Below are 20781 nucleotides of genomic sequence, written 5' to 3' on the forward strand. Positions count from 1 at the left end.
TGCCATGATTTTGCCAGGGTTTGATGTCAGACTAATCAGCCTATAGTTACTCATTTACTCCTTTTACTCCTTTTGTGGCATGAGTTTTTTTTCCTGTCCTCTGGAACTTCCCTGGTGTTCCAAGATCTGTTAAAAACCAACATTAATGGTTTGGAGAGCTCCTGGGCCAATTCTTTTAATACTCTTGGGTGCAAGTTATCTGGTCCTGCAGTTTTAAAAATGTTTAACTTTGATAGTTGCTGTTTAACAATAGGTGCTTTTTAATAGTGTCTGTGCATTTAAGTGTAGATTGACAGATATTAAACCAAATTCAGATTCAATATAGAAGGTGCTATAAATTAACTCCTTCCCACTCAGCTAGACACCTAGATCCATTTACACCCACTTGCTGATGAGTGTAAGGGAGTCTAAGATGTACTTAGTATCTTACTTTCTAAGTAGTGAGAATGTAAGTGGTGTAAATTAAGTTAGGATAAAAAAAATCCTGTGAAAAATAATAGGTTTGACCATTAGTTTAGATTCCTTCAGACCTATTTAAACTCATTCTGAATTTAGCTTAGGTCTTCTCTTCTTCCATCATGCAAATATACCCCCCACCAACCCATCAGCATGCCTTAATCCTTTTAAGGAGGGACCCTTTCTAGAGGAAAGTGCCAGTGTAGACCACATAATTCAGTCTCTCCTCTGTAAGGGGAGCCAGTAAGGGAACCAACTAGTGACACTTGTAACAATTTTTGTGATGGGGATACCTGTGCATTGGGTAACTGCAGTGTGACCAAATCATTTTGCAACAGGTTACCAGATTAGATGACAACTTTCTTACACCTCTTAAAAGTTTTGGTGTAGTTATTGCATGAAACCTGTAGTGTGCTATGAAGTCTAATTGGCACTGATGCCAGTTGCCCAGGAAACTTATGAGTCGGGCTCTAGAAGTTTTCATGATGGGATGGGGGAAAATGTACATCTGCTTTTAGTGTGGATCCTTTGAGAGATGTAGCTAGAGGGGAGGGATAGCTCAGTGGTTTGAGCACTAGCCTGCTAAACCCAGGGTTGTGAGTTCAATCCTTGAGGAGGCCACTTAGGGATCTGAGGCAAAAATTGGTCCTGCTAATGAAAGCAGAGGGCTGGACTCAATGACCTTTTGAGGTCCCTTCCAGTTCTAGGAGATTGGTATATCTCCAATTATTTATTTATTTATTTTTTTAAAGTGAGAAATAACTTCCCCAATTTTCAAAACACAGATAAAAAGAACTCTCCTTTAGGACTTCAGATTGGGAAATGATCATATATAATTCAACCTAATTTTAGTTTGGTATTCATATATATATAAACAATACATTGGATGTACACACACACACTTAACTTGCTAAATGATCCAGCACATATTTACCAGTGTTATTTTTTCAAGCCTAGTTCAATTCTTTTCCTATTTTGTATATTGCCCTTTACTAGTGTTAAGCTCTGCAAACAAAAATATGTATTTTTACTTTTTATACCCTACTACTTTATTTGAACTAACAGTAGTAATACACAATGGAGGCAGGTGGGAAATAAAAATCTAACACTACTGTCTTGGAAACACACTAATCATTATCTAAAGGGGACATTTCCATTACTCTGGTAAACTTAAAAGCTAGAAATAATTTTGTAGCATCAAAATCCCAATTTATTTTACTTATTATTGAAAATATCTACCAAACAGCTGGTTAGTTGAGACAGAGGCATAAAAGAAAATCTTTAAGCCAGGGGAAAAAAAAGGGTGACATTTAATACATACATCTCTATGAATTTGTGCTGACTGACCCATTGCCAAAATACCTGTCACTTCCTAGAGATGTTGAAGAATGAATTATTTAAACACTGCAAACTTTAAAGCATGGAGTGTCAACACAAGAATATGCCACATGGTTTGCCCACTACATCAGATTCCAGTTGATTAAAAACTTCTGTGTGCTGTTAAACTGCAAATTTACATTCATGAAGCTAATAAAAAACACAGCACACAGGCATTGAGTTTTACAAATTTTATTTCTAGACTTTAGTTCTTTTGCTGGAAACTTGTCTGTTACAGGTCTGTTGGTGAAAATGTGCATTTCAGACCAGTGATGCCAATAAGTACAATATAAAAAAATGTACAAATCTGAATTGCTTGCTTACTATAGATTGTTATAATAATGTGACAAATAAAGCATCTCTGTTGGCACATGAACCTGTTTATCAGGATTTGGCCTTTGAGTACATACATATTTAAAGAAATTTGCAGTATGCACTGCCACTCAGTGTAACACATATAACCAACAACCACTAATGCAATAATCATGTTTGGTTCAGAGACACAGAGATGCCACAAACAGAAGTGTTCATGAGGTAAGCAGTAAGAAATGTTCCTGAAATTTGGACAGAATGTATCCAGTCCTCCTGGGTCCTGCGACTGCTAGTAGCATTGCAATGCTTTATTGATACACTATGTAGGATCTTAACTGCATTTGCCCTCAAAATGAGTTCTAATTCTGTTTTGGTTTAGCAGCATACAGGCAACAGCTAGATTATTCTTCAGCATACAACTCTGTTAGCTGGCTTATTTATGAGATTTACAGGCTTTTTTAAATTAGCATTATGCTATAATTAACAAAAAACAAAACAAAAACCCCTAGTATATTATAACAGATTAAACACACAAAATACTTAGAGTTCCAGAAGATAACCTATCACACCAAATGATGAGTCCCAGCTGATGGGAAACAACACCAAGTGGCATATAAGAGTTATATTATAATGCACCTTTCATATATCAATGTGGCTAATAACACATCTTAAAACTACTATGATAATAAACCCCAGATCAGACAAAGAATCCAGCTTTATAAAACGCATAACAAAAAACTGACATTACTTGATCTTCTGAAATGTCTGTCGTTTTTAAATTAATGCAACCTAGTTGCGAATCGCGAGACCCATTCAGAATAATGTTCAATGCATTTCAGTTTGCAGTAGAACTATGAGGCACTGTGTACGAACATTAAAACCTGGTCTAAACATGGTTAACTGAAGTATGAGGTATTGTGAAACAGGAACCTTTTTGGAATAGAGCAGTAATAATCACATTAAGTAAAAATTGATCACATAAAAAATCTACAAAAAATGATGTCAATAATATAATTTTCTATGAGAAAATTAAAACCTATAACATGGCAGTATATGACATTGTATAACAACAAAAAACAAAAACAAAAAAAACTGATCAATAAAATAGCAGCAAAACACAATGACAAAGATACAGAAAGCAATGTTAATTTTTTTTTCAAACCATGCTGGGAATTTATCCATAGCAGCTCAATAAAAATGGAGCATCCACTCCTTTTTTTTCTTTTTTCCTTTCTTTTCTTTTTTAAATTTTTTTTACAATCAACACCTTAGCGGCAGTTTTCTCACATACATTTCACCATCACATTCTCCTCGAGCATCAACTTCAACAGCTATGTCCACGTCCCTTCAGCTACTTTCTAAAATAATAATAAAAAGATACATAGCCAAGATGTGCAAATTTTCTATTTGTAGCTAAATAAAAAAAAACAACTGGGGGATATATTGGAATAAGAACTCCTTTCAAGTACACCAAATCTATTCTTTTTTAACTATGGCGTTTCTCATGGTTAGATAGTTTTTGGAAATGTCTAAGAAGGGGCCAAATACACTGTTTTTGAAAAGAGTGTCTTTTTTTTTCTTTAATAAGCTGTGTTAAAACTGCAACATCAAGGGTAGAAAGATTTTTTTTTTTTAAATCAAGGGGCGATTGCGTTATTTTACAAATCATACTGGCCTTATGAACATCCTCTGCAATAAATATTCTTTTTGCCTTAACTATAAATTATATATTTTAGTGTTTAAAAACCTTCAGTTGTAAAACATCTAGAGACAATCCTTAAACTATGTGTCCTATAAGTGAACCTTTAAGGCCCCTAATTTACAAACATGAGTTGGCATCAAAGGATTTCTAAACTTCAACTTTTCTATAGAAAAGGATAGGAAGATATCCTGGCAATTTGTGAATGCAATTTCTCTCACTGAAACACAACCTTTGAAAAAAAATCACCTTTCCTCTAACACCATAGTTAAATGCACTTGCTTTGCAATTCAAAGTTTGCGCACAAGCACTTATATATTTCCAAACCATTCCATTTAAAAAAAAATTTCCACAATAAAAGAACGTATTTCCTATATCTAATGGACTGAAAGTGCTTTGAATGGAATGGTTTTAGAATATTTAAAAAAAAAAAAAAAAAAAAAAGACTAGGCTGTGGATTGAACCTGACCATAATGAGGCTGAATATCTGTTGGGTCAGACCAGCATTTTATACACAGGTAACTACAAAAATATGAAGATTACAAAAATATAATATATTATGTCAATATTTCGGTTTCTCTTTATAATAGAGTATCGTATGAGTAGTATGTTGGCCCTTCCCCGACAATGCTAAGCTGGAACCCTACAAAAGCCTTATGCACAGGCAATCCACAGGTACAAAAGATTAACATATAATAATGCAGTATACTAAAATACACTAACTTATGGGTTACGTTAACCATTTATAAGGTGAAGAGGATAAAAACCTAAGAAAATAAAATAAACATTTACAGATGAATTATAAAGTGACTAAATGCATAAGCAAGCAAGATACAGAAAAGCCTAGAACTGCGTTAAAGCTATGCTTTTTATAGGAAAAAAACAAAAAGAATATGTCATTTTCTATTTAAAAAAACCCTCTTCTACTTTAAAAATGGTTCGTTGGTTGGTTTTGTTTGTTTTATATGTAAGAAATCAAATCTAATACCTCCCCTGGAGACATTTTGTGTGTTAATGTCTATTTTTACAACATACAGACAAGAACACTTTAACATAAAACTAGTTGATTATTATTGTATAAAATCCTCTATTTTTTGTAGCACAAACCCCTTGGGGTCATGCAAATATTATTTTTCTTTTTTTTTTTTAAGACAGTTTTGGGGTATTTTTTGTTTGTTTGAAGTCACAGATGGAAGGGAGAAAGAGCAAGGAAAAAAATAACAAGAGTGAAGCTTTCCCTTCTTGTATAAAAATGTCCTGGAGAAAAGGATTTCTGGGGGAGAGATCCTGATGCTGATTCCTTCTCAGATGCCCTTTCTTTGTCTGCTCTCATTGCCAAACAAACCGATTTGTAGAAGTCCTCTTAAATGTTCACGTCTCGCACATCGGTGGGTGTGCAGGAAAGGTCTGCTTCATCCTCAACAGTCTTTGTTTCTGAAGATATGTTGTGTTGCTGTGCCTGGCGTAGACTGGATTCGAGGAGGGATTCAATCTGTTCTTGGCAAGCTCGTAAACAATCCTAGAGAAGATTAAAGGGGAGGGGGAACATAAACCTTTAGAAAATATATAAAACCATGTGCCTAATACTATTTTTGTTGAAGGCAAATAAAAGTGTATCACCATGGGGGGGAGGAAAGAGAGAGAGATGAAGACTGGATAACTCAAGGGGTTGGGCTACAGGTTTTTGCCATCTGGTATTCAGAGGATTATGTCAAATGAGAGTGTAGTCTCAGTTCATCTCCCAGTGGGATAAGTGTGCATCTCAACAAATTGCTACCACAGCTAACCTTAACTGGCCCAATGTTGTCAGTCTCAGCAAGAAGCCAATGACTGAATGGGCCATGGAGACTAAACTATAATGTCACCACTGGTAATGGTGCCTCCATCCCTAAAGTCACATTGGTGAGACAATGTGTTGAAGCTTATGATACTTCTGCCTGTACTATAAGTGTTCTGTAGAGGGCTCTGTCTCCAAGGCTGTCAATTGGGCATCTTTCATTAGTATGAGAGTTTCATGCACCGTGTTTCTGGAAAAATTCTAATAGCCTCATTCTGATCTCATAGCAGTGTGAATCAGGAGTTACTATCTTGCAGTCAATGCAGTTACTGAGCATAAAACTGGAGTGAGATCAAGAATTAGGCCCAAGACTGTGGTGCTATGTAATTTTGATCTTTACAACAGAAATGCCTTGGTACTACAATCCAATAGAAGTGATATAGGCCATTTCATAAACAATGGCTTCCTAGCTAAGGAATGGCTAAAAAAATTTTAAGAAGAGCTTTTCAGATGAAAGGTGCTCTATAAACACAAAGTATTAATAACTAATATTCTGATTATATTCAGCAGTGGCCTGATCACGTTAGCTAATTGATTACTAACTCTGCAAATGTCTAAACAAAAAATGCAGCATTCCAAAAGACCAAAATGGATGCCTTTCTGCTGAATGCAGGTCTTTCACAACCTACCATCAAACAGCCAGTAACCTCATGGCAACGATTTAGAAAGTGTTGCCAACCTTTTAGCTTGCCACTGCACTCACCGTCACAGACAGAGAGACCAACTAAGAGTGAGACAAAATCTCTCTGACTCATGGCTCAATATGAGCTTGATCTTGCTAAGTGCTGAGCGTCTCATGTCTCCAGGAAGGTGCTGAACAGTCTCCACTCCCGTTGACTTCAATGGGAATTAAGACCACGAAGCACCTCACAGGTTCAAACTTCATATGGGTAAAAGAACCGCCCCCGGGCATCTAAGTGTACAGTTAGGAATCGGCACATCAAGCATCCAAAATCTATTTATTCACAAAATCACAGAAATTAGAGATGGAAAAGAACTGTTTGAACATCCAGTCTATCTTCCTGCAAATGCAGGACTAGATATTCTTTAGTGCCATGCACACCCATTGCACGGGCATAGACCTGGAGTGCCTTAAACAAGCAAAACAATCACACACCATATTGCCAAAATTCCTCCAGCACATTGTTTACTCATATATTTATAACGAACATCATAAGCTTTTCTCAACATATTTAACTTTGTGTATTAAGGACTTTGAAGTTTTCTTTTAGTATTGCCTTTTCTGATTTAACCTATGACATGTGTTAGCCCTTGCGGTGAACCCAGTCTTCCATGATAAATTGCTGTCAAAAGTGTTAGGATGTGCATGACTGAGAATGAATGTTGTTTTCCTGAGAGGGTGACCTGCCTGCTGTTTTCTTTATCTCCCAGTTTCAATTCTGCCTTCATTCAGAAGCTTCTTGTGTGATCTACCAGCTTTTCACTGATTCCACTACCACAAGAACCTTCTCTGCCACCAATAAGGGCACATGGCATTTGGGGTAAAATAAGATTAGAAACCCAAGCAAACAATTCTCTGCAAGTCCTTTCTGAGAGAGGGGGAGGTTAATCCTACCTCTAAGCAGATCAGACCATCAGTTACAGCTCACTGAAAACACATAACCTATGACCTTTTCTGGTTTAAACCCTAGTGTAATATTTCCTCTTGACAGAGACACACAGTATTTTAAATGACAAAAAGAAACGCCTCATATCCTAAAGTCATCATGCCTTTGACTCCTACATACCTCTGGCCTTCCCAGTGAGATCTCTAACAAGACTCCCCAAGATATGACAGATGATTTCTGACTTCAGATCCCACAGGACACCCATTTTAACTCCTGATAGCACGCATGCCATGACACACATAAATAGATATATAGAAATAATAAGTAAACACGGGGTTTTTTCGCTTCCAAAAAGTTCAGGCACTTTCAGGTTGACTCAGCCATAACTAGGTGGCAAGTTTCTCACTGAAAGCCAATGTACAGTTGTTTCAGAGCAATTCCAACACTGGCTCTGTTTTTTTGGAAACACTCTCACATACATGTTTGACTCTGAAAACTGAAATGTGAACTAGTTTTACTCATAAAATTGAACAAGCAATGAATATGTTTTGTAAACAGTTCAGGAGGGGTTTCTATAAATGATTATTCTTTTCCTTTTGGGTATTGATAAAAATCTTCACTCTGAGACTGCAGGAGTGGATTGAGTTCGGATTGTATGTTGTTAAATAACAAACAGTCTTTACAGCTTACTGTAAACAGGCTGTCTGCTAAATTGCAATTTAATGAACAACGTGATGTTTGAAATGTTTTATGCTTTTGTTCAAATTATTTTTTCACATTGATATTAAATGAACAGCTTCTCTGCAAGGATATTACATTTCTCAAAAATGCTACATACAAAAAAAACTTACTGTGTACATTTTCATCACTAGCATAACATTACTGATGCCCAGTGTTACACTTATTTTGTTTTTCCATTCTACTCACATCTTCTGAATACTGGGAGCAAATACAAAACTTGTGTGTTAGTCTGATAACTTCTCCCAACAACTTTTCTGCTTCACTACCCAAATTTTCAATGCCCACAGTTTGTTCAAGGTCATAAGCCCTTCCTGGATTAATTAAGCTTCTCAGTGAAAAAAAAAAAAAAAAGGCCTACTAGCTTACTGATGTGGTCAAATACCTTTATTTAACATACACAGTGGACATGATCAGATTGAAATTCAGTACAGCATAAGACTTAAGGTCAGATCTAAAGGAAACAAACAACAACAAAATCTATTTGGAAATCCTTTGTTATTGCCTGGTTCATTAAGAATAAAAGACACGTTTGAAGGCATCTCTGGTGTGGGCAGGCAAGAGAAGCAAATTCCAGTGTATTAACAGACAGCATGGAAACCCAATCTAATCTAGTTTAGCAAATTTCTGGCCTGGAAATGAATGTCAGGCAAAATTCAGACCATTTGGATGATGGGGTCAGGAACAGAATGATGGAAGACAGCCCAAGACTTATAATTGTGATTATCTGACTTCTAATTACCACTGATCAAAGGCAAAATGGGAAACTGGACTCCTACCAACATAAACATGAACCATAAAAGAATTTCAGTCAGGTGATATTCATTTTACTTTAGACTCAACTTGCTTGAGACTAAGGTAAAAATTATCAGTATGAAAACTGAAATCCAACAGACCATCTGCTCCAGCTAGCAAACAATCAGGAAAAGTGTTAACCATTTTGTCAAAATGCATCAGTCTAATAAATACTTCAAAACAACCGAATCCACATGATATTAAATGTATGGCAATATGTGCTATCACTTGTGGATCAGCCACCCAAACAAAGTTATTAAGAAAACTTTCAAGATCAGGATTAGTGTTTGATCCATCAGTTAAGTTAATTTGTTTCATAAAAAATGTGTAGTAAGCTCTAAGGCCAGAGATCTCTCTTTGTAGACAATCAAGTAATTGTCTAATTCACAGAATAATTATTAGCAGAGGATATTTCACCTTTATTATAAACATGGGAACAGAAATCATGTTAATAGAGAAGACAAAGAAAGAAACAACAAAGATTTAGGTGATCTTTCCTTTTTGAGGGTCCTTAAAAAAATTACATATAACTTTATGATATTTCTTATTTTAGCTAGAAAACTATGTAAAAATCTTAATGTCTAGTTATTGTTATTTTAAGACATAAACATAATTATCCAAAAAGTTTCCCTCCCACTCACCTTAAAGATCTTCCTTTTAAGTTCAGTTCATACAGACTGTGGCCTTGCAGACTATTTATGAATAATAAAACTCAGTGTCCAAAGTGCTTTTACTTCTAATTAAAAGTACTTTCCTGTTTCAAAGAGCTCTGACATTGACCAAGTCAAGTCATGTAAGGACATGTTGTAGTTCTACATGATACAGAGTTCTGCCACGTGATACAATCTAATTCAGGCTATAGATCAAAAAATTATAAATAGTATTTTCTTTTAAATCAGACATTCACTATCGGTGCTGATAGCAGGTCGCTTGCTTCTTCCTAAGTTCCTGATTCAAATTTCTTGAATTGGATAGAGTTCAGGTATACACTTAAGCACCTGCATGGTCCTAACAAAGAAGCCAGAGTATTACAGGTACATACCACTTCAGCAGTGGGATACTTAAAGCATCTGTAGAACTTAAGAGCATTTAACGTTTCAGCACTGAATCAGTACTACTAAATTCTGCTTCAAGTAATACTTAGAGCAAAAATAATTTGCTGAACTGTGTGGTATAGTATCTTGAACTAGTTAGGATAGGCAGATAATAAGCAGCAGTGAAGTATTTGTCTGTGTTGGCATCACCTAAATCTATCAAATATCACAAAAATATTCCCTTATATGGGAACTAATCATTACAATGCTTTCACGATTTGCTAACAATCTTTAAAATTCTACATATCATTGCCCCTTATATTAACTTGGGTGTGAGTTGTTTGGTTGTTAGAATAATTATATACCTTCAGTTTATGAATACATAAAATGAAGGGTTTTACAGCATCTCAAAGATTCTATTGCAAACCACAGGATTGTCTTTATTTGAGTCATTGTCCAGAGCTTGGAGACCTCACAAGAACCTTTTTAAAGCATCTATTTATTGGTCTTCCACATTGTTACAAAACAAAGCTAAACTCTGCCCCAACTTCACACACCATTATGACATGGATCATTGACTTTAGGTCTTCCTTGTAGGCTCCCTTCCTGGCCCATTCACTCATGAAAGGTTTATTGCTCACTAGTTACTGATGTGCATCTCCTGGAAGCTGCAGGGCAAAATGAGAGTCCTGTGAGGACCATCTACCTTGTCAGAAAGTCGTGGGACAAACATTTGTTCCAAAAGGGAATTCAATACCAGCTACTGTGCAGGTCTAGCACGTAATAAACTAAATTAGATAATTAGAACCCCCTTAAAAAAGGCATTTCACACCACTTGGCACAATAAAGGGTCTCAGGAGTGGTCAAAGATAAGGTCAGAGATACCATGAAGTCTATTTATTGCAATCTTAGTAACTATTTCCTTGTCTTATTTTGAAGGTTTTTGTTCTACATAGGCTGCTGGTTTAATAACCTGCAAACCGAATACAGCCTCAGCAATTGTCCTAAATCAATTTAAGAGTTTTCTTTGCTTTGTTGATATGTCTGTCTTAACAACATTAGAACTGGTCATGGTATTCATATCAATGAACTGCAGTACCGTAATCTCTGATTTTTAATGTATATAACGATGACTAATTGTCACTGGGAAGAACAAAAGAGAATACATTTGAAAAACCACAGCCAACTTGTACTTTGATCAGCGTTTACTGTCAAATCATATACTACAGTGAGGCACTCAAAAAACTCTAAGATAGAGAGACTGAAAGAATCACTTACCGGGTCACATTTGATAACTTGTGATAGGAAATGTGTGAGACATTGATAGGAGAGGAAAGTGTTAGTGTTTCCCAGGTGAAGGCCTTGCACAGCTGCTACCACACTCCCAGCTGCGATCATGGAAGGTGGGTTTGAAATAAACTTAACATCTGTTTAAAGAGAGAAGGGGGGTGGGGGAAAGAGAATTGATTTCTTTAGGATGAGCTTGCTTGTGTTACATCTAAGAGTTAGATATGATTGCCAGATAATAAGTCTTAAGAGACTGTAGGAATGTAAACAAAGATTCCTCCTAATGTAATTTAACAATATAGGCAATTATAGGGCCCAATCCCACAAGCACTTATGCACATGAATAACTTTACCTGAGTGAGAAACACTTTTTAGAGAAAGGCCTGAAAGGCTAATAATTCCTTTGAGGGATTTTTAGGATATTAGGGCCCTAATCCTGCAAACACTTATAAATATACTTTACTCCTGTGAGTAGTCCCATTTAAATAAATAGGATTACTCACACAAGTAAAGTTATTCACATTTTAAAGCATTTGCAAGATCAGGTGCATTATGTGATGTAAGCAGTCTCTGAATCATATACCATTTAAAACATAAACCTTTAAAATTATGTTAGAAAGAGAGAAATGTATAACTTTAATATAAAACAAAAGCAAAAACAAAAGGGATTGAGACTGCTTAAACCTGTCAGTAGGTGAATATTCCATATTTAAATTAAGGTTTCATCTTAAAAATGCTTTGTCTCAACCTAGTCTCTCGTCAGTTGCTGCCATCCATCCTGGCAACAGGGATTTAATGTAAATGTGGCATAACTAAGTGACGGGGGTCCCAAGAATTGGCGGACAATCAGTTACATTCTGATGTGACACCATGCTGACAAGAGGCTGGGCCCCCTTCCAGACTGCATTGCTGTAGGTCTCTCTACAAAGCCACTCCCATGATTCCTTGAGGGGCCTATCTCTGCCATTAGAATGTTATCCCTCCCCCGCCCCTTTTTTTTAATAAGGGCAAATAATGTGGAATAATCCACATTTTAATGCTCTTTCTGCTATACAGGAATGTGTTTGATTTTTGATTCATGGCAAAGTGCACCCTAGACCAAGTATTAGGAGGAAAAGAAATGTGGTACTAGTAAATGTCTAACTTTTTAGGGGAGAAAAGGGAAACGATACCTTATATACAATAACTTGAGATACGTTCCTTCACCTATTATTAAATGTACAACGTCTCCCTCGCTATATAAATATAAACCATCTGTCAAACCCTTGAATTAAATCAAAGGCATGAAAAACTTAAGCAGGAGGGGAGGGAGATTGAGCTCTACGAAACAGTTTAAATATTAAATCATTCATCTCCTTTATGATTTAATATCTTTTGTGTAAAGGCTTTAATTAACTATTAACTATGCATCAGGATTCTCTCTCTGTATATAATCACCTATTGTTGTAGGTATTATAGGTACATTTTGGGGTTTATATCTCTGCCACTCCATCTGTACCCCGACCTATCCCATACCCACCTTCCAAAGGGAAATTTGCCCAGAGCTCTATGAAATTGAAAGTGCCTTCAAAATTAAATTGATGTGATTAAGTATGGAAGGCTTTTTATGTGCTATGTTGCCAGCTAAAAGCCAATCTGTATCTAAACTCATGTCACATCTTGACATATCTGAAATAGGTCTAACTTACCTCTTCCCTTCCCTACCTCTCCCCAACTCTTTCCCCAAAGATATCTAAATAGATTCAGTTTGATCATTGCCAATAAATGCATCCCAGAGATAGTATTTGATCCATTCACTCAAACAAATCACTAGTGTGTTTTCTTAGGTATACTTAAAAATGAGAGGCTTCTGTTGGTTTAAACAGGTCTGAAGATTTGATACATCAAAATTTAGTTGTATATACATACACAGTCACAGTGAATTAGCTCCAGTGTTTATTAGTTTCTGCATAATTATCATCCCCAAAAATGGCCAAAATTGTGTAAGTTTAATGAGTCCATTCAGACAGTAGCAAGTTTGGGATTCCTATTTGCTTTTTTCTTTTAAAGGGGGCAATAAAGAAGAACATGAATTCACAGTCACACCCTTAGTATGTCCAAGGTGGAAAAGTAATAATGAAGTTTAAATGACCAGTTTGTGTCTGTCCCCATAACCATTCCAGACAAGCAGCATGGACAGTCTTTTTGTTGCAACTCAACAAGGAATTATTTGTGGCAGAGGCCACTAATTTCAGCATATTAATCAGGGGGCCCCTCTGGCCTGTAATTGGATGCCCCCAAGTGAAGAGTGTGGCATCATTGTCAGCCTCCATCGCCTCATCTTGCGCTATTGAGCGCTCAGGAACAAGGGGGCTTCGGTGAGATGAATTAGACCTGACACAGCCACAATGGGGAAGGGGGCCCCATCAATTGAAGCACACATCCCCAGTAGCCTATCTGAGACTTCATCCAAAAAGAATAAACAACTTCAGCGTTGTTAAAAAGAGAGAGAGGGAGAATGAGAGAGAGAGAGGGGGAGAGAGAAAGAGAGAGAGAGAGGGGGGAGGGGGAGGAGAGAGAAGAATGCCAGCCACCCTGAAGGGAGGACAAAGCAGGCATCTAGGCGCTGCAGCGCTTTAAAAAAAAATTCCTAACAAGGCGAGTCACCCCTTTTCCTTTTTAAATGGAGCAGCAATTCCATCCGTCTGGAGAGCTGGGGGCTATGAATGAAAATCTTTTCATTGAGGCAAATCAAAACTGTGAACATAAATCACTTGCTGCAAGATGCAACAGGTTCCAACTGGTCACATACCTTGAGTCTCCCAATTTTATAAAGGCTAGAGAATAGAAGAATTGTAGCAAAGTTGTTTCAAAGGGAAGTCTTTTTTCTCTCTCTCCACCAGGGAGGAGGAAAGAGAGGAGAGAAGAACAATAATAATAACATAAAAGGGCCTGGTATGTTTAGATAACCAGAGGGCCACAATGAAACGCTGAAGCTCCCAATATTTGTTCCTTTTCATTGTTTTGCTTGTATAGAGCTGGAGTTTTTCCTTAACTCCAGTCTTAACTTGGCCCCAAAAAAGGCCTGTTTCCTTTTGAGTTCTCCCTGCCTTGCTTGGCAACGCCAAAGCCCCATTCGTTAAGATCAATTATGTGTTAACTTCAAACAACCCCTGGTAATTTTTTCTTTCCTTCTCTAACCTAGCTCAGCAAGAAGGCATCCTTTGGTGAAAATATATTTAAAAAACACAACAAATCCCCTTCTATTAGGCAGACAATTGAGGAGGGAGCATAAAGGGAATTCCACTCAACATCACCTTTCTATGTAATGTTTTCTATCAGGAGCAAATACACATACACATCTTCGAACACTTCACCTGCCTTCACCTTGTATTTCAAGTAGTGCTCACACAAGGCCTGACCCAAAGGCCACTGGAGTCAATTTCCCAGTGGCTTCCATGGGCTCTGGATCAGGCCCACAAGGTATTCAGGGAAGTACAACAGGTTTGCAATCCACCTAGATTAGGGCTGGCCAGAAAAAAATATCACACATCAAAAAGTGAAGGTCAGATGCTGCTGACGCCACATGTTTTTCATCTTGTCTGGGCATCACTAGCCAACAAGGGAGTCATCAAAAGAGAGACAAAAAAATCTTGGCATCCAAAAATGAAATAAAAATCCAAAGCTGCTCAAACATCTCTGTTCAACACTCCTTACTCAGGTAACATTCCCAGTGACTTCAATGGAGTACTGAATAAGTCCCATAATCTTGATGACCTCCATGCTAATTTTAAAAGCTAAGTAAAATTCTCTGAACATGGGTCACATTCGCTGATCCATTTTCCAGCTACCCATGCGGTGAGGCACATAGTGTTAAATATAGACTCTGGATGTGCTTTCTAAAAGAACCATAACAACACTGACAGTAGATCAAAGTACTGGACTCCTAGCAAGGCTTCAACCTTTGAACTACTCTTGTTTTCATCACTATCACTGCCAGCACAACCACCTAGATTAAACATCCCCATATCCAAAGGGGAGACTGGATAGCTATAAAGAAACACCAGATACAACTAACAACTTAGGTAGCTTCAGACCAAGCAATCACACATTAGAATTCACTGCAATCACATTGTTCTGCTTGAATCTCTGGCTAGGAGAAAACATTTGATTTTCCACAAATGTTTCAAATCCTTTAAAAGCTGTTTGGAGAGGTTCTAGTACTCACATATTAGGAGACATGCACTGAGTCAATCAAACGTGTGAGCTGCCTGCCATTCTGTACTTAGGCCTACGATAAAGGCAAGGCTGAAACCTACCAATAATGTATATATTTATCTTCAGAGATTCTATGGCTGTATCTCCAGGCCAGACACTTCAGTGGGAGTCACTATGTGAGATCAATACATTATTTTTATTTTTTTAATGCTTATTATTTTTCTTGGATCTTTTGACCAAATCCATCCCTTGTGTAACACCACTGAACACTAATTTACATCACAGATTAATTTGCTCTTTGGCTTTAAATACACCCTAAACTTTCAAGTACAGCGAGATAAGAGGGGTAGCCGTGTTAGTCTGTATCCACAAAAACAACAAGGAGTCCAGATCCAACTAACAGACCTTTTCTTCAGACTGAATGACTCAGTGTCATGCAGGCATGACCCCTCCTTTCACTTAACTATTATTGGCTAAGAAAATATTCATATTCATAAAGGCAATATTACTCATTTCCAGTGAGTTTTTCTTAGTGTCAACACGATCCTTGACATTCATCTTTATGTGATGCTACAGGCTTCCCTTCAAAGGAACATTTGCTTTGGCTGCCTTTGATTCCTTATTCTTTTGCCACATTTGGGTTTCTCGTGCCACACTGAAGGGAATCACGTGAAGTGGATTTTAAGAAAAACAGATCAATCCTTTAAAAACCACCTTTGTCCTGCCAGCCCATGAGAACAGTGGTATCTGGAGGAGATCATAAAGGCAGTGTTGCTCTTCTGATCTCTTGAACCCCATCTTATTCTTATTATGATTCAATGGATAAAATACATGCACGTCTGCACACCATTTGTGCACGTGGGGTTTCCAGGAATTAGCACAAACACACACACAGTGCCCTTGAAACCAAAGATCAGGCCTCTGGAAACCTGGCCCGGGGAACAGTCAGTGTCTCTGGCTCCTCTGCAGTCCGCCCCTGCACATGCCTCCAGCAAAGCACGTGGCCAGCTGGGTGTGGACAGCAGACTCAGCTCTGTGCCAGAAAAGCGTCCACGCCATGTGCCCCTTCTGTAATCCACCATCTACCAGCATGGGAAAAGGGGAAATTTGAATGAGGGAGATTTTAAACATGCCAGTGAAACGCACCCATATACAGAACTAACCACATGCAAATTCTTCCTCCTAACGACTTTCAAAACTGCCTTAAAATGAATTCACAATGAGGGAATCTGCCTCCAGGCCAGAGATTCTTTGGCAGGCCTGCATAGGTCTAGATATACACTGAAGAAGGATCTAGTTATAAGCTATAGGTTTATTTAATCACTTTCCAAGAAGAGTTTTATATATTTACTTTATGTTAAACTCAGGAGAGAGGCATCTTCTCAGAAACTTACCTTCTGCAAAGTAATCCACCTTCTGCAAACAACAGGGACAACACTCAGTGCTTAAATTATCTGCACTGAGTTCTGTGACCTTGATGTATGGTAACTCTACGGGAAGTCTTAGGAATTGGGAATAAGGGTGGGTGTGCATGTTGGGTTAGGGGAACACGCCATTTTAGTGTGCAGGGCATACCTGTAGCGCACAAAGCCACAAAAGTCTGGGCATGTTTACGGATGATTTGCTTGGTGTCCTCAGCAACAGGCATTTTAGTAAGGAAATGTTCAATGAAATCATGAGGGGTCATTGCTGCCAGATTCCATTTCAGCTTATTCACCAGAAACAGCTCCATTTGCTACAAAGACAAAAAGGAGGAAAGGGGAAAAAGAAGGAAAACAGTTAGAAGCTCTGCTTATAAACAGCTTTGAAATGCAGCAATTGCTTCTGAAGTAGTTAAGGTGAATTTCATCTGTTTGTACTGTATTCTGGAATCTTAATGCACTGGCATCTTTTTTGATGCACTGACTTCTGCATGATTGAGAGACTGATGATTAAAATACTACACTTCCTCACCAGTGGTGCTGTGATGCTGTTAAGGAGGATTACTAGCAGGAGCGTACCAAGGTGAGGTTGCCTTTATGCATGAAACTACTGCAAGACTATCCTCACCCAGCAGCCCTGAAATAAAGCACTCCATTAACCGGTCAAGTTGCTGAACTGCACATTAGGAACGCAAGAGGGCGCCAGCCACCCACTTTTTACCCGTTGTACTGTACTTTCTCTTAGGGTGAGGTAATAATGAGAATATTAGGGGGGTTTTCATTCGAATAATCTACTGTATCATTTAGTCTGCAATCGCTGAGAGTTTTCACAAGCCCAACTTTCGCTGGCTAAGAAGCACGTGGAACCCCTTCATGCCATCTTACTGGAGCTGAGGGGGTGGGGAAGGGGGGCAGATCCACACTCTGAGATAGCCGTGGAAGTTACATCTGTTGCTCCCATGTGCAGTAATGGAGTTAGCCTGGGAGCTGGAGGTGAACGAGCAATAATTCTACGGGGTGAATTACGCATAATTATTCAGGGTGAAGTAGGGGGCCACACTGGGCAGATCTGGAGAAGGAGCCTTGCGATTTTCTCTGTCGGGGTTGATTTTTATTTATTTTCCTCTCTCCTGATCTTGCTTTTTTCCAGATGAAGTAAACATGAAATTACCAGTAATTCGTCGGGTCTAATGGAGTTATCGGTGTAAATGCACAGTTTTTCTGCGGTTAGAGGAATAGTTTCCTTCATTTTTGAAGCCACAAACATGCAGGTAGCTCCCAGAAGTTGCAATCGGTTTTTCTTGAGGGGTTCAAACGACAAAAATCTGTCCAAATAATTCATAGCCAAGGGGAAAACTTCCTCTTCACATTTCTGCTCCTCGCAAACCTGGAAAAGGAGAGAGCTCGTTGAAACGAATGGTAATTGTAGCAACTATTAAATCTAGTCATGCCTCCTCCCCCCAACCAAAGCTTGAAGGGCAAGGCAGAGTATGGGGGGGACGGGGGAGAAATAAATTTCCCCCAAAAGAGTAGAGAAAAGACTTAAAAGAAACTGAAAGAGAAAGTCGCAAACGGAGAAAGTAGGGAAATGTGGCGTTAGAAATCCCCAGCCGAGCTTTGGCAAAAAGGGGAAATCTGGATTCTCTCAGATCGGCAGCCCCTTTAAAAAAGGCAAATAAATTGCAAAATGATGTGGGGACAGAGCTGGGATCCCAGGTTTTTGTTCTTATTTGCCTGGGTGCTGCCGATTCTCTGCTTTGCTCGAGACACAAAGGTGGCGTCCGGAGCAGCAGCAGCAGTACCAGCCCCATTTCCCCAGACGTCATCTTTTCAAAAAATATTTAAAAATATTTAAAAAATCAGCCGAAGCTCCAAAAAGGGCTGAAAATGACCCGGCGGGGGTCCTTTACTGATCCCCGTGCTGATGAGACACCTGGGGGTGTCCAGGGAGATACCCCGAAAGCAAACTCACAAGGTCCCCCTCACCCTCTTCAGAAAAGCAACGTGCGACATTTCGTAGAGCAAGGGCAACGTGCTGCGCTTTCAAAAATTAATTAAAAATAGATCGCAGGCGCCCAGGGCTTCGGAAAAGGCATGAAAATGTAGCCCCGGCTCCCTAGCTTCTGCTGGGAATGCCCTGAAACATGTCCTGCCGGGGGAGTGGGGCATTTGAACTGGATTTTGCCATGCGACCTTGCTGAAAGTTTCTGCAGCACAAGCATGTCTTTGAGGGGTGACCACAGCTCGCTCTCTGCTCTGAACAAAGAAACTTTCACCCTGCATTTCCCCAAGAAATGACAGAGCCCAGCAGCTGAGCCTCCTGTCCAGAGCCCCAGCAGGGACCCCCGTTTCTGGAGCACCCCCTGCCCTCCTTGGCTTGCTCCTGGGGACTTGCTAATTTTCTAATTATTAATAAACACTTTTGCTTTGCAATAAAAGAACAAAGATGGCGCATAATACTGGCACGGGCAGCACTTGCATACGTGTACATGGATATTAATTTAAAATAAAATCCCAATAAAATAACTGGCAAGGTTTAACTGCAGCCCTAAGACAAGAGTGGGGCGTCGGGGTGCCTGGGAAGTTGCTGTGCTCATCTGGGATCCCAGAGAAGGACTCTTAAGGGGGCTTTTTCCAAGTGAGGCTTTCAAACTTTGTTTTCTCTGGCACTGAGTTCATTCTAAAAGGTTCAAGGGAGACCCCCAGAATTTATTTTCTTTAGAGATGGGGGTGTGGGATTTGCTTTCCCTCTATTGAAGACACCTCATTGTTAATAAGTAAATAAAAGATAAGGGGATAAAGCCATCACACGCTTGACTGTCAATATATATCGGTAGCAATATGTCCTGTACTTAAGGAGAGAGGGTTTTTTTTGGGGGGGGGAGAGCTGGGGCTGGAATGGGGGAGTCATTCAGGGTTTATTCATTAATGCAGAAGCTTGCAAAGAAATCTCTGAAACATACAAACCTCCAGCATCCAAGTGGCAACTATTTTCCTCATATATGGCAAGATTTCCTTCTGCACGCACTTGAAGTAGGATACAGAGGGCGAGCAGGTCTCCTCTGCCTTCAGCATTGTCTGCAGAACCCTGTCATTTAGTAGGTTGGCATCTAGATAGGCTCTTCTGATGGTTTCCACTTCACAACACAGCAGCTGATGTTCCATGTCTGTCTCCTTCTTCTAAAGTCAGTTTCTAAAGGACTGAGTCAGTCTCTCTCTCTCTCTCTCTCTCTCTCTCTCTTTCCCTTCCAGGAGTCCCTTGGATGCTGCTTGCTGCTACTGCCGCTACAGCCCTCTGGAGGCTGCAAAACTTTCTAACTTCCAACAAAACTCTCCTGTATAGTCCCTGTGACGTTACTGTTGTTAAGCAGAGATCAAAGCACAAGAGAGAATGAGAAAGAGAGTGAGAGAGAAGCCAAAAGCAAGGGGCAGAGCCCTAAAGCCATCCCATAGGCTTTAAGTCCTTCCCCTTATACAGAAGCAGGGGTTTAATGCAAATGAGACAAGGGCTTGCTTTCTTCAAGGGAAGCAGAGAGGTGGGGGAAACCCAAATTGTCTCTTCAGTGTATCATGCATAATTTTGCAAAATGGAGAGAGTTCTGCAGTGGGAGCTAAATGATGAATGGGACTAGGCCACACACAGTCAGGCATGGATATAAATACAGGGAAACTTATTTATTATTATTTTAGTGGGGGAGGGCAGCAGGACCATATTAATTATTATTATTATTGCCCAGCTCTAAATGAAACTAGTATTATTTAAAAATAAATAATGTCCTTTCCCCTTTCCATTCCTTGTATTCCCCCCCCCTCAGCATAGATTTTTGCTACATCCCTGAATTTGAAAGGAATTAAGTTCCCCCTACAATATTTGTTTAAAAAAAAAAACTTTAAGCTTTTATCCTGCAAACGGGGTGGGGAGGAACATGGTGATAGCTCAGAAAGCAGTTAACCCTAAACAGGCAATAGATCAGGTATCAACACCCCACCCCCACTACACACACAACCACCCAGAAAAATCCCAGCAGTGCAGCAAAATGGTGGCCAGCATTTCTTCTAG

General features: G+C 38.9%; 1 protein-coding gene across 2 annotated transcripts; it reads right to left on the minus strand.

Moving 5' to 3' along the window:
• Positions 1-2009: 2009 nt before the first annotated feature.
• Positions 2010-20101, minus strand: CCND1 (cyclin D1). 2 transcript variants are annotated; one of them, XM_039535157.1, is made up of 5 exons: positions 19689-20094; positions 17893-18108; positions 16876-17035; positions 11095-11243; positions 2010-5363 (listed from the first exon to the last, which is right to left on the minus strand). In XM_039535157.1, exons 1-5 carry the CDS (start codon positions 19884-19886, stop codon positions 5208-5210), a joined length of 879 nt encoding a protein of 292 aa, XP_039391091.1. In that variant the 5' UTR covers positions 19887-20094; the 3' UTR covers positions 2010-5207. The 2 variants fall into 2 exon arrangements, with proteins under 2 accessions (XP_039391091.1, XP_039391092.1); XM_039535158.1 differs by lacking the exons at positions 2010-5363; positions 11095-11243 and adding an exon at positions 11259-16382 and having other exon boundaries at positions 19689-20101.
• Positions 20102-20781: the final 680 nt, after the last annotated feature.

This window comes from Mauremys reevesii, linkage group 4, assembly GCF_016161935.1.
Source record: "Mauremys reevesii isolate NIE-2019 linkage group 4, ASM1616193v1, whole genome shotgun sequence".
NCBI classification, from domain to species: Eukaryota; Metazoa; Chordata; order Testudines; family Geoemydidae; genus Mauremys; species Mauremys reevesii.